Raw genomic sequence first — 21,763 nt, 5'->3', positions numbered from 1 at the left:
CCTCCTTGTTCCCTTGTTAAAATGCATATGTATTTGATTTTGAACTGTGATTTCCCATTCAAGTGATCAGTCACTGATCTACCCTCCCCAATCCTATTCCCTTTTGTTTTTACAGATTCTCTTTTATTTTGATATAGTTTTTACTGTCATTTTCACCATTGAAATTGCTCTGAAGGTAAAGTGCCCATCTTCTCTACCATTACTTGTTCACAAGCTTACTAGTTTTCTGCCACTATCTGTTGCTAACACACACGCCTGTTTGTTCCTGGGTCACGCTCAGTACCACTAACCCAATTGTGCTTATTTTTCAGATCCTAGGCAATGCAGACTATGTCTTCACTAGTATCTTTACATTAGAAATTATTCTTAAGGTAACCAATATGAGCAATACACTCATTTTCTCCTTCCTTCCTTTCTTCCTTCCTTCCTTTCTTCCTTCCTTCCTTTCTTCCTTCCTTTCTTTCTTCCTTCCTTTCTTTCTTCCTTCCTTTCTTTCTTCCTTCCTTTCTTTCTTCCTTCCTTCCTTTCTTTCTTCCTTCCTTCCTTTCTCCCTTCCTTCCTTTCTTCCTTCCTTCCTCTCTCTGTTTCTTCCTTTCTTTCTCTCTATTGCTCTTTCTTTTTTTTTTAACCCCATTATTATCTCTACACAAAGGATTGTTTATCTTTTGATTTTAACATTTTGGTAGTTGCTTAAAAAGTCTTCTGTAAAATTTTTATATTCAAATATGTAATTCAGAGCCTGTATCAAAACCATGCTTTTTAGGGGAATTGCAATGAAAGGATGATCCTGTTGGGAAAAGCAAGAGGGGACCAAGAAAAGGCCATCACCCTATAAATTTCTCTCTCTCTACCCTGGCCAGTCTTTCCAAAACAGGATTTGTTTGCTGTGCAAGGAACCCTGAGCACATACACCTCCTCTTACACATGCTACAACCCAAAGGGAAGTTTTCCGTTCTGCACAAGTCATGATAAGGCCAGGCCAGAGGGCGGCCAATGACTTCTGTAAGGTTACAGGGCACACAGTCAAGTCGGAGACAGGGAGCACAGTGCAGAAGCTCACTTTTTAGGTGTGGAGAGATAACCAAGAGTACAAATCACTGAAACACCAAGGACTGTAGCTGCAAATGAAAATTGCTGCATTGCCGGTTTGTAACCTGGCTTCCCGTTTCCCAGGAGCGTGCTCTATACCAAAGGAAATGTGCAGGAGGATGATTTATCTGAGAAGAAAATAAAAATAGGCTACCTTGTTCTTAACTCTAATTTTCCCAAATTGGTAGGCTAATAATTTAAATAACAGTAATTGAGCAAAGTTCTGGCTTTCTAAATGCTAGGCTTATTTGGCAGCTTGGGGTTTTTTTCTCAGCAAGCTAGTTCTAAGTGCTGGCAAGCAATACCTTAGAGCTGCTCAAATCTTGCAGCTCAAGACCCTAATAACAGTATCCATACCGAAGGCTGGCAAGCAGGGTGGCCCCTGCATATTTTTGTAGAGAAATGTGCTTTTTGATATGACTTAAAATCACCATAGCCATAACGTTCTCCAAAGAGATGTACATATTCTGCTTGTGTGCAGTGTGCATCTGTGTTTACACAATAATTCTGAACATGCGCATACCAAATGACTGATCAAAAAGGCCTGTCAAAAAAGGAAAACATCTCAACAGCAACATTTAAAAATAAAAGCATAGTTCAAGGCACCTGTTTGAACTTATAATTCTGCTCCCACTGAAGCAAATGGTAACACTCCTCATGACTTCAGCAGAAGCAGAACCTAACCCAACTTACTGGTATATTGCTGTTTTCATCAGGGGAGTGTACTGCATAGTACCTGAGCCTTCCCAACGTCCTCCTCTTAACTTCAGTGGGTTTATGTCAACATCCCTGGATATTCTCTGGGTTCATGTGGGAGAGGAGAATTTAAGAAATTCTTCTGTTCATATCCTGTCAGTTCCTGCCTCACAAGTCGCTTGGTTTCTCAGTGCATGTTTCTCTGCTGCCTTGCATTGAGCACAATGTTTTGCACAACAGCAAAGTTAGTGTAAATGGTAAGAAACAAGAGAATAAATAGCCATAGGATATCCAAGGCTGGAGAGAAACAAGCTTCATCCCCCCTCATGTTACTGGTGACACCTGCAAGCCTCACACTGCCATGGTGGAGCCTGGTGAATGTTAGCAAGGTGACCACCAAGGTTTTTTAATTGGCATCCTAAAAGCTTGTTCAATGGCCCAGATGTGAGGCAGACGTAGATTATACACTCTTTGAGGGTCTCTTCTGAGGTAACAAAATCTCTCAACAGGCTTAAGAGAACCACAGTTTGTATAGAACTTAAACTCAGCAGAGCTTCCCCTCCTGATTTCAATGGTGTCTCCTTTCTTTCAAGATTGCCATACAAAATCTAACCAGTAAAGGACACCTTTACCACATTTGTAATGGCAAGAACCCGTCCCCCCCTCCCCAATTGAATGTGTTTATAAGTATAAATTCTAAGCCAAGATCAGAGTTTATACTTCCCTCCCTTCTAAGTTCTGTCTGACTGATTGATAGTCAGTTCCCTGATGTCATGGATGTTTGGTGAAAAAAATTATCTGATATACCATGTGCCCTTCTACTCTCCTCTGAATAATCACAGGTAGGCATGGCTGGAAACCCCTAGCAGGTATGCCATCCTGAGGTATTAGCAGGAGCCAGAAAACTCTGGTTTGAATTTCTAGTTCACACTTCTCAGCTGTGAGTCGGGCTAGAGCTCGTCATTGAGGAGCAGTCTCATGGTGTCTCCTCAAGTTACTTTAGACACCTAATTTAGATGAGATTCAGAGGAACAAATTTAGAACCCTGTGTTCCTAACCCAGGTAATAGAAGGGCATTAGCAGTTGTGGGGATGGGGTTTCTTCAAAGCAGCTACATTAGATCACTCACTGAGTCTAAGGTAGGTGGTAAAAATACCCCCATCACCTCACTCTCCTAACAGTGCCAGACCCATTTAGTCACATTCTGTAACTGAGCTCAGTCTAAAATTCAAATTCTGAGCTTGGAAGTGCTTAGGTCTGATATTGTGGCCAAGATCCATTTCTGTTTACGCTGTCACTTAATCCAGTTCTGGAGCTGTGACATCCTCCTCAAAGCCAGCAGGTATTCAATACCCCTTCAGACCAAGATGGGGCAGAGGGTCCCTTGTAAAATATGTAAAATTTTTCCCTTCCTCTGCTGGGTGATGTTCATAATGATTACCTCCACAAAGAAACCACTCTGTCTCTAGGAATCTTACCTTGGGCTTTGTGACGAAAACCAAGGGGAAAATACAACTGCGTTAATAAAAATGGAGGAAGCTGGATAGGGATAGGAAAAGGATACAGGATTGAGCTGAACAGAAGAAGAAAACTGAAGAGAGCAGGAATTCCTCCAGTTGCTTCAGTTCAGCTCTAAAGCATCAAATCTCTGAGGGATTCTGTTTTTTCTTCATGGAGGGAAGAGAGCTCAACTGTCCACTGCAGCTGGCCTAAGCATTGAAAAACATTACAAAAGAGCCCTTTTTATTTTATATATTTTATTTAGTTTAGCTAAAGAGACCTTTATATAATACAAGCATCATACTCACAAGTGTCCTCTGATATTGAAGAAAAGGGGAAAAGCATATGATTGCAGAGTAGTTTTTGCAAACAGTCATTCTGCTGCTTTGCTGATTCTAAACGTTATGTACTCTATGCACTCAAAGTGCGTATTTTCCTCACTGAACCTCGTATTGTCTTTCCCTAGTTAGCTCTTTCATAATTATCTTACTGTCTTCTTCGCTCTCTTTTCTTTCAATGGGGACTCAAGTTCTCCTTTGGGGTCTGGGGGTAAATTGTCTGATGTGTTAGAAATACTGCCCCTCCCCAATTCTATACTGTGAGCACAACCAGCTGGGTTTGGTTTCTGAACAGATGCTAATGGCAAAGTGTGTTTGTGTCTTCATGTGCCTTCCTGCAGATGACCGCATACGGGGCTTTCCTCCATAAGGGCTCCTTCTGCAGAAACTATTTCAACATCTTAGACCTGCTGGTGGTCAGCGTTTCTCTCATCTCCTTTGGGATCCAGTGAGTGAGCTACTTTCAACTGGCTGTTTTGGGGGGATCGTAAGGCCAGGTTGGGAGGTGATACCTCAGGCTCATTTTCTTATCTGGGTAAGATTTTTCTCATGAGCCTGGAGGTATTTTTCTCAGATTATTCAAGATCATTAAAATTCATCCTCAAGAGGGGAGGTAATAACTGGGAAATGCTACACTAGTGACTTGGAGGGGGTGTCTTGCAGAAAGAGAAAATGAGAACAAGAAATGTGGTCCATTGGCAATCACGACAGTTAGCTTTGTTCCAAGATCTCTGATTCACTGTATCAGTTCAGGACAGTTAAGTCACTGTTCCCTCCTAGAGGTCTCATAACCTCTTTGGAAAATGGGGTGATAATGTTTTGCTACTTCCTAAGATGTTGCGGGTCTTGGTCAATGGAAGACCATCAAGCACTTGATGAGCTGTGTGAGAATCTGCAGAGTAGTGGTGGCAGAGACAGTTGATCCTGCTTCTGTTGCACCACTTTATCTTGGTTGATCTGTTAATTTGCTTAATAAGTTTATAGATTTACTTGACTATGTGGAACTCTATGTGTTGGATAGTGAGTTTCCTAAGTAGTATCACATCTGATAAGAAATAAGCTCCTAATTGTTACCATTACAGGTTAGCAGCTTGCGTATATTATGTTCCAGAGCTAAGTCAAGCAGAAGGATTTGTCAGGTCCTTTGGGCTTTCAGTCAAGGTCTTAAGAATGGCACAGTGCTTGTTTTGACCTGCTGTTTCTTTCTTACAGACCTATCTAGACTCTTAATATGTTAGCAAAAAAACTGTTTCCAACATCAGTAGGAGGGCTCGGTGTCATACAGCATGGAGAAGATTCTCAGTCAGGGTTTTAGTCCTGGAAGATGCAGAGAGCTCTGTTGTAGTAGATAGTGGTGTTCAGTACTTAAGTACATAAGTTGTCCTAATCAATTCAGTGGGAGTTTCCACATCCTTACATTTATTTACGTGTTTAATTGATTTGTGGGATCAGAGGCCAAACACATTGCAGGATCATACTCTAGGTGGACAGTATACCTTTAATGCTGGGCTAACCTGGAGTTTCCACTCTTCTATGAATATTTCAGTGAAGTGCTTCTGTGAGCCTTATCTGCAAATGTCCTGTGATGACTACATCTTGGCACAATTTCCATATCATAGGTATCTACAGAACATTTGGCAGCTTGCCCTGCTTAAAAAAATACCCTGCCCATGTTTAATTCCCTTCATTAATACAGCACAGATGGTGAAAGTCAGGAGAATGTATACTGAGTCTGCCCAGATCAGGAAGCAAGACCTATGAAGATAATATCAGAGAGTAGTTCCCTTACCCCTGAAGTGCCATAGCAAAGAGTTGACTCTCTAACTATCCTAAGCAGTCCAAGGCTATGTAGGATTTAAAACAAGAAAGAGTGGGTGAAATCCATCTGCCCTTGCAGCACAGTCCCTATATTGCTCTATCTCTCAAACCTTCCAATACCTTCTTCCAGGTCCAGTGCCATCAATGTGGTGAAGATCCTGCGTGTTCTGCGAGTCCTTAGACCACTGAGGGCCATCAACAGAGCCAAAGGACTAAAGGTTAGAAGAGTCCCAATGCATTCTGTAAACTATAAATGCAAGTTATTTCAGGCTACAAGGACTTTTGCAATGGTTCAAGTAATGTTTCAGTAGAAAAACAGAATGATTGAGGTTGGAAGGGACCTCTGGAGGTTGTCTTGTCTAACAACCCTGCTCAAGCAGGGCCACTGAGAGCAGGTTGCCCAGGACCATGCCCAGATGGCTTTTGAATATCTCCAAGGAAGGAGATACCACAACCTCTCTGGACAACCTGTTCTAATGCTCAGTCACCCCCACAGTAAAAAAAGTGTTTCCCAACATTCAGATGAACCTCCTGTGTTTCAGTTTGTGCCGGTTGGGTCTTGTCCTGTCAGTGGGCACCACTGAAAAGAGCCTGGCTCTGCCTTCTCTGCACCCTCCCTTCAGGTCAATATACATTGACAAGATTCCCCCAAGCCTTCTCTTCTCCGGGCTGAACAGCCCCAGCTCTCTCAGCCTTACCTCATGGGAGAGATGCTCCAGTCCCTTAATCATCTTTGTGGCCCTTCGCTGGACTCCCTCAAGTACATCCATGGTTCTCTTGTACTGAGGAGCCCAGAACTGGACCTAGTACTCCAGGTGTGGCCTCACCAGTGCTGAGTAGAGGGGAAGGATCATCTCCTTCAACCTGCTGAAGGTGCTTTGCCAAATGCAGCCCAGGATACCATTTGTCTTCTTTGTAGCAAGGGCTCATGTTCAACTTGGTGTCCACCAGGATCCCCAGGTTCTTTTCTGCCAAGGTGCTTTCCAGCTGGGTGGCCCAGCATCACCACTGAGGCTAAATGATGTAGTTTGCTAGATGGGCTTACAAGCCTATTTTAACATAGCCTTTTTGTATTAGATAAACTCCTTCCTGTGGGCTGGTGGGTGCCCAACTATGTAAGCTGGTCCTGCTGGAAGTTGCAGAGAGCTGAGGTCTGGTGTTTTCCTATCCCTTTCTGCCTGCTTCTAAGAGTACAGTGAGGAGTGTAACATGTTTATTTTCTCTCCCCTTTCCTGAGACATTACTTAATGGGCAATAGTTAAATGAAATGGTTTTATTTGTATTTTTAGTCTTGGGTTTCTCCCTTAGACAGAGCAGCTCAGAACAATCCTGCAGGTTACTTTTGTTCCTATCTTCCATTTGCAGCATGTGGTCCAGTGTGTGTTTGTCGCCATCCGAACCATCGGAAACATTGTGATTGTCACCACTTTGCTGCAGTTCATGTTTGCCTGCATTGGAGTTCAGTTGTTTAAGGTAAAACCATTGAGCCCATTCATTCATCCATTGCACTGAGCTGTATTATGGGGTGTGAAGAAAAATAGTGTGAAGAAGCCCGATGAAGGAGAGATGGAGTCCTCTGTGTGAAAGGCAAAACATTTAGGGCACTGTCAGTGTTACCTGGGCTCCTGCTACCAGCAGTTCCCCAAAACTGGACCAGGCATATTCAGAGCTCCTGCCCTTCATCTAGAATTATAAGAAATCATCAGTAACATCACCTTCTTCCCTAAACAGCTTGTGGCATGACTTAGTGCCAGAGAGATGAAGGGGGCTGTTCCAAAGGATTGGTATTTGCAGGCTGTCTACCCCTCATCTTGTAGAGGAAGGGGCATGCCAGATAATTATGGGAGGTTATTCATTCACTTCTTTATGTCTGCTTTTATTTCTTTGCCCTTCACCACCCTTCTGACAAGTGTTCTGCAGCACTCAGTGGTCATGCACCTCAGAAAATACACACAGAAGTACTGTGCAAGCAGATGAAAGCCTGTGCTCTGAACTACCCAGATGCAGGCAACTCTCAATCCAGTTTGCTCACATCTGCCTGCAAATGAGCATTTAAACATACTCATAGTTGGTTAAGCAAGTAGTAGATGCAGTCTCCTTGCTACATGATCTGCCCTAACCCTTGCACTGTCAGGAAAGGAAGCTTCATTCCTCTTTCTTCCTTTTCAAGGGCAAGCTCTACAGCTGCACTGATAGCTCCAAGCAGACAGCAGCAGAATGCAGGTGGGTCTGACCTTTCCCAGTTAGCTCCCTTCACTGGCTACCCACTCTCCGAGCCTCATACTGGAAGTGCAGTTCTGCCATGTTCTCTCTCTGCTCTCCATCCACAGAGGGTACTACATTACGTACAAGGATGGTGAGGTCAACCAACCAATGATACAGCCCCGGAGCTGGGAGAACAGCAAGTTTGACTTCGACAACGTCTTGACTGCCATGATGGCACTCTTCACTGTCTCAACCTTTGAGGGCTGGCCAGAGTGAGTGCTTCTTGGGCCGGTGCAACACTAGTAATGTCCTCATTCATTTCAAAAGAGAAAATTAAAATGCAGAGCATAGTCTTTCCCATTCTAAGTATTCAAATAAGTCTAAAGCATTAAACATAGCAATAGTAGCAGCAGTCATTGTATTATGTACTTTGTAAATTCCTCAGGACCTGCAGGAATTGCTGTTCCTCTACTTGTAAACAGTGCACAGCACTGTCTCTACCTCTTAAAAAATGATTGCCAGTAGTAGCAGGGATAGCAATATTTGTTACAAATATTATGTATATAAATGGATATAAAATGCCTGTCAGGCACTTACCAGTGTTGCTAGGTGTTGCAAGTTTCCCAATGGAGCCAGCAGGGCAATATGAAACACAGCAGTGCTATCTCTACCATACGGGCAGACATGGGATGTCTTATCAGGCTGTGCTGTCTGTGCCACCGGGGCCGAGGACTCCCACAGTTCCACTCTGACAGAGTGACATGGACATGCCAGGTATCAGGCAGCTGACCCTCACCTATGTCACCGGGTGATGCCAACAGCAGCGTTAACAAATGTTAAAAGTGTTGAGATCCCCTTTTCTCACAAAACTCATTTTCCAACAACAGACTGTCCTGTCTTCTGTTAACTGAAGGGCATGCTTTTGTTTTAAATTTTAATTGTTCAACTGTGAAAACATTTCACCCCTGAACGGGTTCAAATGTGTAAACTTAGTAAGACCCTTATCTTCTCTTTTGCAAGAGTTTACACTCAGATCAATGCAAGTCTGTGCATCTGTGAGTGAATTAATTTTGATACAAGTAGAAGAAAATCACAGAGTTAAACTTTATAACATCACCTATAAGGCCTCAAGGCAGTTGCAGATTTTCTCTGCATTGGGCTCCTGTTTGCTTTCAGGTTGCTGTATAGGTCCATTGATTCCCACATGGAGGATGTGGGACCCATCTATAATCACAGGGTTGAGATCTCCATCTTCTTTATTATCTACATCATCATCATTGCTTTCTTCATGATGAACATCTTCGTTGGTTTCGTCATCGTCACATTTCAGGAACAAGGAGAACAAGAGTACAAGAACTGTGAGCTGGATAAAAACCAGGTAATTTACAACGCCTTGTTGCCACTAAAGGTAGAAAATACATTGAGAATAAGCATTTTAAAAAGAAACACATACAGAGAGGAACATGTGAAGATTGCTACAAGATAAAACAATAAGCTGGCTTCACTGCCATCTTTCAGGAGTCAGGTAAAAAAAACTCTTGCTGTAAGACTTGCTCAAGGGACAACATTTACTTTAAAATGTGTGCTGTACCGTTTGGTTCACTGAGATTAGATGAGCATGGCAGCATTGTCTGGCCAGAGTAAATGCATATGGAACCCTTCAACAGGTAGAATTTGCACATTCAGATTATGACTTGAAAGAAATTCTTCTACCAAGCATTTTCATTTTAATCAAAAACTTGAAACATTTATTTTTATTAGATTTGGAGGTAGCTGACCAACCCTGTATTTTGGGTTTAAGTTTTAAATCTACCCTGCCTCTTTCACAGCGCCAGTGTGTAGAATATGCCCTGAAAGCCCGGCCCCTGAGGAGATACATTCCTAAAAACCAGTACCAGTACAAAGTTTGGTATGTGGTCAACTCCACCTATTTTGAATACCTGATGTTCGTTCTGATCCTGCTGAACACCATCTGCCTGGCCATGCAAGTAAGTAAGCAAGGAGAAAACCTTACAGGTGGTGAATTATTAGACTTTGCTGGGGAAAACGGCTGAGGCTGAGACCTACTTTCACCTTCACACCATGTATTGAGGGAGAGTGACAGGGACATGATAAAAACCATTGTACCATGTTCACTCCTGATGACATTTAGTTAAAATGAGGAATCTGCCTCTCGTCCTCTTCTTGCTAATATCTGATGCTTTCAACAATTCTGTTTTAAGTCCTTAAAAACAAACAAATGAAAAAACCCAACAGTTATATCACAGCCTAATTTAGTGGCCACTATAATAACAAGTGACTTCTCAATTCTGACTTGTCTTGTATGAAATGCAGCAATAAGCCCGGAACTGCCACTCACCTGAAATCTGAATTCTAAATTTGGGGCTTTTCTGTGTTAAAAAGTACAGAACAAATATTTTGACAAACAAGGCAATCAAGGAAGCTGGGGATAGAGGGTAGGAAGGCCCTAGTATCTCCTTTATTCTGTATTAATAACCATAGAAACTGTCTAGAAAGGATCTCTAGAGGCCATATTGTCTAGCCCATCACCTAAAGGTAGGATCAGCTCCACCTGAAGCATTTCTTGGTAAGTGTTTGCCTACTGATGCTACGGATTGCCTTACTACCTGCTGTGCTGTGCATTCATTTTCGTTACTGTGGGAAGGTTTTCCAAACATCTAATGTGAATCCACCAAAGAAACATTTGCAGCTGGATCTACAAGAATAGCAAATAGAGATGGTAGATCACCACGTGGAGGTGGAACAGCAGTAAAGGGGAAGGAGTCAAAACCTTTACTAAGTAGCCAGCTTACAAAAAAAGAAGTCTTAGCTCCTTTCAGTCAGGAGATGGGCCCTCAAAGACACAAACTGGTCTGTACATTTCCCCAAGTCTGTACTTCCCTGGCTTGTTCCTTCCAGTCTGTCTCTGCCCAAGGCCTTTCTCACCTCCCTTTCATTTTCAGTCGGTCCCAGACTCCACCTGCTAAGCCTATCTCTGCACTCCCAGTTTCCTTGGCCACTCAAGCCCTGTTCTCTTCTATGCTCTGTCTGCTTAAGAGCTAGTCTGCCTGTCATTTTCCTCCCTAAAACCCATTCTTCCCCCTCACCCAGTCAGTCTCTGAACTCTCCTCCCTGGCTGGTCAGTGGCCCAGACAGTTCAGATTCCCACGCCTCAACCAGTCCTTCTCTTCTCCTCACTACACAGACTCCCAGTTGCGGTTACCCCTCCATGGACCTCCTTTCTGGTCTCTCTCTGCCCTTTCCATTTGATTGTCTGCTACAGTTTGTTCCCTTCTCTAGTTTGTCCCTTACTGTGAATCCAACTCCCCTTTCACTCCTACACCAACTTTTCTTTTGACGTTAGCATCCCACCACTACATTTTCCACTGGATCCATCCCAGTCTGCCCCACTACCAGCCTCCCACCAAAACTAGCCTCATTTTCCTACTACTCACTAACAGTCTAAGTCTATATTCACAGTCAATTTTCACCTTATTTTCTCTCACTGTCTCCAGTCCAATCTCACTAGATTTCTTGACTTCCCTACTTTTTCTTCATCTGGTCTAGCTCTTTCCCGTCCCCACTGAAAATGCTTCCTCTGCTGTCTTGCCTAAGGTACCAATAAAGGAGTGAGGCAGCATGAGCACAAGAAAGTGCTCTGCTCTCAGCTGAAGTATCTACTGCCCTGCTGTCATGAAGCAATAGAGAGGGACTGTTATGTTCACTCTGAAGCTTTGAAGTGTGCTCAGTTCCTGTGACACTAGTACATGCCCAGGGCAGGTAGAGCTAGAAGCTGTGAAATGTTTCTGAGCCCACAGGCAGGACAGCATCTCTGGAGATTCTGAGAAGTCTATACCATCTTGAGAAAAGCATAGTTTTTCAATGGCTTATACTGTGGCCAGATTTGGGTCAAAAATTTTAATGGACAGCAAACACAAAAGCCACATTCCACTAAATTTACAAGATTTTAAGCAGAGTCCTGCAGGCACTAGAGTCTTTCAAGGAAAATGTTACAAGAAATTTTGAAAATGCCTCAACAATATATTTTTCCCTGGCCTGGTTTTCAGCTGCAGCTGAATTGTTTTAACTGAAACTCCTTTAAATCAATCACCCTGAGTCAATGCAGAATATGAAAATTCACCCCAGCTGGTTAAAGTTTATCAAAGCTAAGCAACTACAAATGGGGTCTTATAACATGAACTGGAAGATGACCTCAGAATAAGGCAGTGCAATCAGTCTCAAGTATAATGATCTGGAAATAGGGATATGAAGAGTGAGGTGGCAACATTTGCAGAAGACACTACTTCAATTAATCAATAAAAGATGGAGAGTAACTTCATAAGATCTTAATAAAGTTAAGTGAATGGGTAGCATGATTGCAAATTTAATTCAGAGTTGACAAATGCAAGATAATGTATATTGGAAAGATATGATTTGAGCTGCTCGTGTACTTTGCAGAATCCTGAATTAAGTGTAATTACTTGGGGAATGGCTTGGTACCATTATGAACAGCTCAGTGAAACCCCTGTTCACTGTGCAGTAGCAATCAAACAAAAAAGTAATCTAAGTGTTAGGGAAGGCTGAGATAACAAACACAATTGGAGACTGTCTCGTACCATTATACAAATTTACAATGAGCCCTCAACCGGAACGATAAGTGTGATTTTGGTAGACCCTACTCAAAAAGATTTTTTTAAAAAGATAGGAGATCCAGAGCCAGATGGCAAAAATGGCTGGAGGTATGGAAATGCTTATGTGTGAAGGGAGATGGGAATTCTAATTTGAAAAAATGGAGCGTGCTGGGGTTTTCTTTAGAGAACCTCAACATAAAGGGAGATCAGGAGGGGCCCTGTGGATTCCTAACTAGCTGATGTCTGTTCCTCACGCTGCTACCGGGATGCTATTTTTCAGCACTACGGTCAGAGCTGCATGTTCAAGGAAGCCATGAATATCCTCAACATGCTCTTCACTGGCCTCTTCACTGTTGAGATGGTCCTGAAATTAATCGCCTTCAAACCCAAGGTAGGTGCTATAGGCGTAGAGTTTCCTGGCCTCTGTGTGTGTGTGCATGTGTGCGGGGCAGCTGTGAGGAGAAGGAGGAGGTGAAACTTTCTGATCTATTACCCCACCAATAACTGAGCTGGACAGTTGCTCTCTGGATTGGAGTCTCACATGTATTTAATAACTTTTCCACTGGAGAGTAGACACACTCAAAAAAAAAAAAAAGGCAACACCTGCTAATAGAGAAGGTTCCTAGTTCTCTGTTTTCATTACGTTATAACAGTGACACTATGTTAAGGTTATAACATGTTTTCCATTCTGAATGTTATTCTAATGCTCTCTCTGACTTTCCTTAAATAAATTACAAATAGCATCCCATGATTAGTCTCCTGGCCCAAGAGAAGTTAATCAAGCGTGACTCATTTTGAGTTATGAGCATTGGAAAAAAATGTTTCTTCTGGGAGAGCTACATCTCAATGATGGTTTGGATTGCTTTAGTTTTGAATTTAAGAAGTCATTGATAATATTTAGTACTCCAGCACGTCCTGTCTGAAAGGGTTGTCCTTTCCATTGGGCCATTGCGTTCTGCTAGTATAGCTGCACCATGGGGTATGATTATAACCTACAAGCTCTTCCAACTAAGTTGGTACAGCTGCTACAGGACAAGGACAAAGATTCTGACCTCACATAATTTAAGATTACACAAGGCTTTCTTCTTTGGAGTTTAAATTCAGTCGTGTGTCATAAGGAGTGGAATCCAGCTACCTAAACACAGGTACCTCATGCCATTTCATATCTTCAATGATACCTTGACACATGGGGTTGTATCTTGAAGGCTACCTCGATACATTGGGGTTGGCAAATACCGTCTGAAGCATCAGTTACGACATTGGTAAAGATGAGAACAATCGTATCTGACAGTCATGTTTGTCTTTCATGTTAAACATTTAGGGGATAACTGAAGTTAAGAGCTCCTCCCAGCTCTGACCTAACATCTTCCTCATCCTCAGCTCAGAAAATTTGGTCTCCAATTCTACTGAATTTGGTCTTACTTTTTCTCATTAACTCTGTGTTGACTTTACTTCCACCCAGCCTCTCTCCTTCTTCCACACTTTCTATGACTTTTTCTTAGAAGAGTCACAATTTTATTTTTTTCCTGAGCCCAATATCACTATCCTGTCTCAGATGAAGTTCTCTTGAAAGTTAGGAGCATCTTGTGCAGTCCTGGTGAATACTGACTTTTTTTGTGTGAGATCTCAAACACTGTCTTGGGAAACTTTGAAGTATCATCATCTGTTTCAGAAGGAATTGTAATTTTCAGGAGGGATCTACCTTTCACTTTTGAGATTTCACCGTCTATTAGCAAGCAAATCTTCTGGGACTTTGTAAAAATATTTCCTGCACACTATATACCTAGAAACGTATCTCACAGGCTTTGTAATGTTCTTCTGATTTCATGGTTCTACTTTACAGGAGATTCTTAACTTTGAGAAAGATGAAGTCCTCAGCAGAATTTGTTTTGAGCATTTAGGGAGAAAGGTCAACAAGTTGAGCTGAAATATTGAGCTCTGTACATATACCAGGAAGGCTTTACCTGACATGGTTGCCTCTAACAGTAAGGAATTGGCATTGATAATATTGGAGGTCCTTTCTACTTCCTGTGTTTTGCTTTCCTGTGTTCAATCTCCTTTCAAGTTTTGCTGCACAACGAAGTATTAAACAGAATCAACTGAGGGTGAACATGTATCCTCTGGATAGCAAAACATTGGAACAGATTGCCTAAAGAGATTGTGGAATCTCCATAATTTGAGGGTTTAAGGTTAAGTTAGGGGGACCTTTCATTAGAAACAGTTTAGGAGCGTATGATCTGCCTTGAGACAGGGGAATGGACTAGACCATCTCACAAGGTCCCTCTCAGCCCAATTTTCCATGACTCTGTAATTTCCAAACTAAATCCCCAGCTACTACACTATAGTAAAAGTGAGAATATAAAAGAAGTTTTCCTTGTGACCAGAACAGTAGAGCCTTAATAAAGTCCTCTCAACTAAAGATCAGACAACAACTTCAGGTTGGGTCCTGCCCATCCTGAAAGAATAGCCAGCAGAAAGAATAAATCTGCTTCAAATCCTAGTCTGGCCTGTATGCCAAAACCAGCACTAACTCTTAAACTGCTATTTTAATTAAATACCTTCAGGGGCGGGGGGAAAAAAGGAACCACAGGATTTACAGGGAATTAAAACAGGAATGAACTTGTGAAAATAACTAATACAGCAAAAAGACTTGCCTCCAGCAGTATGTTCACACTGGATTATGTCAAGTACCAGTTCAGTGACTCAAGCTTGGAAACATCGAAATTGCTTGTGTAACTTGCCATTGTCTGTTCCGTACAAGGATTTGGCCTGCAGCCTTCTTTCCGTGCTCCATATTGACTCAACCTGCTCTCCAGAGAAGGAAACCCCCTCTCCCAGATGACCACTTGGACTGATGTGGACCAACACTGGGGGACACAATCTGCTTCTCTTTAGGTAGCACATTGGCGCTGAAGCTGAATTTGCCTAGAACATGTCCTGATGTGGGAGTCTCCCAGCACGGAGAAAGTTGCTACCTCAGCCCTCTGCTTGGCCAGACCTTGTGTTCTCCTATCACTCAAGGTATAAAAACAAACTACATTTGCAGATGGAGGTTGTCCCCAGGAACACCAGCTGGAAAAGTCCAAAAGGATTTCATTGTCACCTAAGGTGAACATCACTACAGCACAGCCATCATCCCCTCCCCTCTAACCACCCAAGTCCCTCAGACAAAGAAGATGCCAAGTGATATTAGTGTTTCCCAGTTGTGAAATGGCAAGTTTAAATGCTCATGAGATCTCTGCTGAAGACAGATTTGTCTATTTCCTGAGCAATAAAACACAAACCAGCCTTTGTTTAAGCTGCTTTGTCTCATTTTGAATTTGTGCCCAAACATCACTCTTTTCTCTCTGAAGAGTACCCCAAAATGAGGCAGCTGTGAGATTTATGACTGACAATAAGAAAGCAGGAAACTTGGTTAGCTGAAGGTGGTGTGTCCTCGCAACAAGCCCCAGGAGAATGTGGCAGAACAGAACTGAGCACAGAAGTGAAGCTGGTAAAATTCGCTCTGTTTTCTCCAACTTTGTGGTGCTTAACCCAGCAGTGGGTGCTGCAGCTAACCCTCAACTACAGCAAGCAATGCAGGAACTGACTTGTAACTCTGAAGCAGCCACCACAGAGCTCTCCCTTGCACAGCCGCTTCCTAAAGGCACCTTGGAATGAATGGTGTGCAGCAGCAACAGAGAATCATGGTTTTCTCCATCTGTGCAAGGTAGAACAAGCTGCTGTTTATTCATACCTTTACCAGAGAGAATTGCTAATGGAAATGGGACAGATCTCTGAGGTACTCAGAGCTGCTATCGCCCTGCCTTCTTGCAGAAGTCACCACAGGGATGTGCCCATGCAGAACAGCTTTGGAGGAAGCCTAATATGCAGAGTTCCTGCTGCAGGCAGTGGTGTGGCAATCACTATTATATGAAGTAATATAATGCACTACAGTGCTACCTGTGTATTACATGCATAACAACAGAAAAGGTGGCAGCCTCTGGATAGATTTTTTACTGTATCCAGGTTTTTTTTCTTCACTTCCATTCTGTGAGGAGACATGTCCTTATTTGCTACTCTTGACAGTGAAGGTGAAAAACAGCAAACACAGTCAGTTGCACAGACATTAAGTAGGACCACATATCTGCCTGACTGCAAAGAATCAGCATGGATAATCCAGCCGTGCAACTAGTTCTTGTGCTAAGAGCAAGGATTTACTCATTGTCAGGCCAGCTGTAGGAATAAGGAGCCAAGTCTGAGTCAGGGCTCATCTCCTAACACTTACAGAAAGTACGTGAAGGGGGTACAAAGACAAGGGCTTTCCTAACTAAACATGCTGTTACTGTTGAGATTGGTTGCTCTAGTCAGCAAGTCCCTTTGATACCTGTCCTTTTTATTGGCCATCTTCTGTGAACAGTGTTTTGGTTTGTTTAGTCTCCAGGGAGGCTACAGTGAAGAGGGGTGCGTTAACTGGAGCAGCTGCTGCTGGTATAGATAGTGCATGCCAGGCAGGGACAAGGCCAGCCTCTGAAAACCCCAGTGTTTCTGTGTGGTGCATTTTCTGGAGAGGATCAGTTATCCCAGGTTTTCTGCAGGATAAATCTAAGCACTGTGTAAGACACCTCATCTATGTCTGATGCAGTCTTGACAGGAGGGTGTGCTAACAGTGAGCAAGAGAGTTTTGGGATGATTAGGGCTGCTGATAAAGAAAACATCCACTACATGCCCTGCATCTCCTTACAGAGTATTAATGTGCTGCTCTGAAGCAAAGCTCCCAAATGGACCTGAGTGTTTGTCTTGGCTGACGTTCTTAAACTGATTCAAGACTAGTTACTTCAAAGAGACAGACAGTCTAAAAGTAACGCTGTTGAGCCAAGGCCTTTTGCTGCTTTGTTTTTCTAATTTTATAAATTCTCCAGCCAGTCTGGTGAGCTATTTTCCAGTTCCTATGTGGAGCAAGCTGCTGCTGCTTGGTGTTTTTTCCAGAGAAAACTACTAAACGGAATGAGAGGTGCTGTGCTGTCTGGGGTGCTCACAGCTACCACTGTCCTAGCTTCCTAAAGAAAGAATCCCCACAAGCACCAGTCCATGAAGGATCAGCTGCTCTACAAAACCTCCCTGGGGTTTATCTTTTCAACTCGAAGACAGTGACTTAAAATTCCTATTCATATGAAGCTGCGCCATCTGTCAACGTATGTGCTAATATGGGGATGGATATTCCTCCAGGAATTTCAGATCTTTCCAGGTCCCTGGAATGGACTGTTTTACTGATGAACCACATCTACTTTTTCTTTCAGGAAACATTTCATCTACCCCCTTGTTAGCTAGGGCAGGACTAGTAATCTGAGAGCAATGAATTTTCTGCCGCTGTCCCTGTCATCTCAAACTAGGGAAGACATACCAGTGGAACTACTCCCGTGCATAAAGTAAAGCACATGTTCATCTGTTTTGTCAAATCCAGGTCTGTGTGTGGAAAGGGAATCTTGGGGATTTCCTCTGTGCCATTATGACCGTCAGAGAGACTACAGATCACAAGTCTATTCCATTTACCAGACACTGTCAGCACCTTTCTTCCCTGGGTGTTTATGGATGTTACTTGTAAAGCAGCCTGTAACAACGCCATCTGTCCTGCCTCAGAGAGTTAGTTCAGTACCTCATTTATCACTGCTACTTTACTCTGAATCCTTGCAATTCTTTAATGTCATTTTCATGTAGCTGAGTTCAGACTTCTGTGCACTGTTTCAAACAAGTTTCACATTCAGCACAAGGCATATAATCCCATGTGATCCCAGGAAGAGCTATGACCCTCTGAGTAGTGGAAGTCATGAGTGTCGCCCATGGTTATTTCTTAGTCTCCAATTTACTGATGGGTCTATGCGTCCCTGGTGTTTCTTTATCCCCTGATGCATTTGCCATTCTATATTCCTCTTTAAGCTCCTCTCAGTCAGCATTTATCATGCATTTGATGCACTGATATCTCTTCTCAAACTTGCAAAATGACTCTTTGTTCCCTTTTTACTACTCCATTTCTCGTACATTTATGCCTATAAACAGATCTTTGAGCAGCCTCTCCTGAAGTCACACCGACTGCTTCATATTACTTGCATACTTCTTTCTCACCATAACCATAACCTGTCATTCCTTGGTCAGGATAGAGGCTTCAGCATTTTCACAAACAACTGAAATTTATATCCAATCTATCCCCTTGCACCACAGGAACAAGGTTGGTTAATTTTGGAAATCTAATGCTTTTTATACTTCTTCAGTCTAGTACTTTTAGAAATACCTGTATAGCTTAGGATGCTGCCCTGGTATCATTCATCACAGTGTTTTATTTCTCCAGCTTATATGGAGAAAGCAAAGTACAGACATTCTGCACTGACACAAAAATGTCAGGAAAATGGGTTACAATTGAGTGGTTTTTGATTCAGCACAGAAAAACACTTCAGGTCCATCCAACAGACACAGGAATTGTATTTAGTTAAAAATCACATGGTCTGGGATGAACTATGGTGGTCTAAATTAGTAGTTTAGGTTGTATAAGTGTATGTGAGCCCATGGTGCAGGCAGCTGCCTCCCTGTCATGGAGTTTGGCCACACAATTCTGGTTGTCAAATGGCTCTCACTTTGCAGACTTTCTCTGCTGGTTTTGGCAGGTTCTTAACCTAAGTAGTCATCTAGTTGTTTCCTCTCCTCAGCTTCAGTATTACCCTTTCTGTTTTGGAGGGGCAGCATCTAGACATGGAGTATTTGCTGACTGAGTCATCTACCCAGTGCAATGGGAAGGGCTGTCTCCAACCTCCACCCTGCCTTTGGCTGGAACAAGTGTTTTGAAAGGCAAAAGAAGGGGTGAGAAAGCTACTATGTTTCAGGATCTGTGGGTGGGGAAAAAAAATATCCCATTCAACAAAAAAGAAGAGTGAGCTCTGTTTGATGTTGAGTAAGAAATAATGATCATGGAGAGAGCTAGGAATAGTCAGGTAAGAGAGTGTGTGAACTGAAGGAAGTGAGAGAACTAAACAAACAGGAAGGACCATGTCTGGGGGGGAAAGAGAGAAACCAAATCTGGAGGGGAGGAAAAGCCATACACAGATAGTGGAGAGTGGGAATGGACAGAATATCCTTAAAGGCATACAGAAAAAAAATAAACCGAAGACCCTGAAAGAGGAAAGTATTAACGAAATGAAGAAAGAAACGATTGGACAAAAAATGATGCAAGGAAAAGAAAAACAGAAACAGGGCTGAAAGGAAAAGTAAACATGGAAAGGGATTTTTAGAAAACTAAAAACTGAATTAAAACCCATAGCTTTTAAGCTAATGAACATCTTTTTGTGCTTCTACATTTTATTGAAGTTCTCTGGCAGACATCCCAGGTCTCCATGTTCAAACACATCAGTATCTCAGCCACAGAGCTTCCCTGTATACTGTCTCATGAGAATATTTGCAAAAAAAGTTGGGGGTAATATATTTCCCTACTTCTGTGAATTAATCTCAGCCCCGTTGCAAAATGCATCAGCATCTTACCCCGGAAATGCTTTCCTTTTTCACCCCAAATTTTTTTCTGGGTGAAGTCTGAACATACTGTATATTCTTCTGGATCTTCTGTATAGCCAGTAGCCCAGATGGAATTAATCTCAGCTGCTCCAACAATCCCAGCAGCCATATGACCAGAAATCCCTGACATCTCTGTAGTGCACGACCAGACACTGCATTGTATGCATGCAGTCAGTCTGAGGCTCTCTAGGAATTGCTGAATCAGGCTCAAGGGGTTTGGAAATACACTAGAAAAGGGAAAAAACCTTAACCCCTCATTAATCGCTCCTCTGCTTTCTCTTTGCTGTGATTACTTGTCTGCCAGGAGTTTCACACATTTTGCATAGCATAGATATCACGTGGAGGTTTGACCATATAGTCTTTCATGTTCCCAGGTCTGGGACAAAGAATAAGCCCCTTTTCTAAGCCCCTCCTGCAAAAGTACTAAAAGTACTGTAGGTCAGAGCAGCGTGTTTAGGTGACTTTGATGTGAAGAAATACTTGGGATAATTATTCTGGACGTGGATGATCACGTCATTCCAGTCCTTTATACCTATCAGCAGGTTGGAACAGACAGTCATCAGGTAAACTTGCTCCTGGATGCTGCTTGCCTGACAGAATTTCTATCTGTCCATATGTCACAGAGAAAGAATAGAGAAGAGAGGCTAAGAAAGTAACCGAGCCTCTTGTAGCACAGTCTGTGCCACAGCACTCTCACAGCAGCTCAGCGTTGAGACTTTCTCATAGAACATGGAAGGGCATCCCACTAGCGAAGGGCCAAAGCAGCTACTTTTGTTATTCCGGGCCTTAAATCAAAACTCCTCAGGCGTCTGTGCTGCCAGCAAGTTACAAGGCAGTGACACTAAAAGAAGGAGGAACCACATCCTGGTGTTTTAGCGTGCTGGCCAATCAAGTTAAACAGTATACTTGGTGTAACTGTAGAGCCTTGAAAAACAAATCTTCCAGTTAGTACAGAAAAAGAAAATTGCAAAAGAACACTCGGGGATGAGGTTGATTTAGCAACCCTTTCTACAAATGAGGCAAGCAAATAACTGTCTTCTCTGTGATGTGAAAGTACGGGGAATCTTCTTTGATATTTCTAGATTGCACTGAGTTCCTCACCAGTTCCTGAGCGTGCGTGGGAGGGGAAGTCTGGCCATTCCTGACACTTTGAAGGAGAAGAAAGTAGTGCCAGACTAAAGTTTTTCTATTGTGCATATGCTTATATTCTGAGATGGCATAGGCGTAACTCCACCTAAACAATTCATGCAGTGTGAAAAACATTTGGTAGGTGAATGTAACAGAAGAAACTAGACAGATGATGAGAAACATAATTTCGCAGTAAATCCTACCTCATACCTCTAGTTGAATCTGGGTCAGGAAACATCAAAGCCTTCTTTCTGAACACTGGTTGACATCCTGTATGAAGTATCCTTGTCTCTTTCCCATTTCCTGGTGGAAAATATATGTTGCAGAAAGTCATGAGCAGAGTGGATGTCGATTGGTTTCTTTGTTGGTGGCCCCAAAAAAGAGGCCAAGAATGAAATGAGTATACAGAACAAACTTCCCTCTTCATGCAAAAAACTTGTCCTTTCATGATGTGGTGGAATCAATTGGTGAGGGACAAAAAGGCTGTTTTGATCTGCTACTTCCATGTTACATTCATTGTTTAAATGCAGGATGTTCTCCTTCCTGGAGGACAAGGCCAGCAATTTTCTGCACACAAATAGATCCTCTAATTACTACACAGAATGTGTGAAATTTCTAACACTGATCAGCCAGAGCTATGCAGTCCTCCAGCTTTCTGAAGGATCAATGGAGAATTCAGTAGGCAGAAGATACTGTTAAAGAAGCTGTATAAGAGCTTCAATGAAAGAGGACCTTTTCCTTCACAGCAAACGTACCCAGAGAATTTGCATATTGCTGCAACATTGTGACAGATTTATTTTCAGTCTGGCACTTGGGGGTTTT

At 42.6% G+C, this 21,763-nt stretch overlaps 1 protein-coding gene across 17 annotated transcripts in view; it reads left to right on the top strand.

The window, feature by feature from the left end:
- The window catches only part of CACNA1C (calcium channel, voltage-dependent, L type, alpha 1C subunit), a 409,208-nt gene that overhangs the window by 326,685 nt on the left and 60,760 nt on the right, over positions 1 to 21,763 (top strand). For 9 of the 17 annotated variants that reach the window (XM_010566185.1, XM_010566178.1, XM_010566177.1 and 6 more), the window contains exons 20-28: positions 116 to 175; positions 3,965 to 4,071; positions 5,572 to 5,659; positions 6,807 to 6,914; positions 7,612 to 7,664; positions 7,772 to 7,918; positions 8,823 to 9,024; positions 9,476 to 9,634; positions 12,558 to 12,668. In XM_010566185.1, coding sequence (XP_010564487.1) covers positions 116 to 175; positions 3,965 to 4,071; positions 5,572 to 5,659; positions 6,807 to 6,914; positions 7,612 to 7,664; positions 7,772 to 7,918; positions 8,823 to 9,024; positions 9,476 to 9,634; positions 12,558 to 12,668 — 1,035 coding nt within the window. Of the gene's footprint in view, positions 1 to 115; positions 176 to 311; positions 372 to 3,964; positions 4,072 to 5,571; positions 5,660 to 6,806; positions 6,915 to 7,611; positions 7,665 to 7,771; positions 7,919 to 8,822; positions 9,025 to 9,475; positions 9,635 to 12,557; positions 12,669 to 21,763 lie in introns of all 17 variants that reach the window. The other 8 variants (XM_010566184.1, XM_010566180.1, XM_010566181.1 and 5 more) reach the window with 2 other exon arrangements.

Source organism: Haliaeetus leucocephalus, unplaced genomic scaffold (genome assembly GCF_000737465.1).
Source record: "Haliaeetus leucocephalus isolate CR32 unplaced genomic scaffold, Haliaeetus_leucocephalus-4.0 Scaffold206, whole genome shotgun sequence".
Taxonomy (NCBI): domain Eukaryota; kingdom Metazoa; phylum Chordata; class Aves; order Accipitriformes; family Accipitridae; genus Haliaeetus; species Haliaeetus leucocephalus.
Note: the sequence above shows the minus strand (reverse complement) of the source record. Positions and strands in the feature narration are given on the sequence as shown.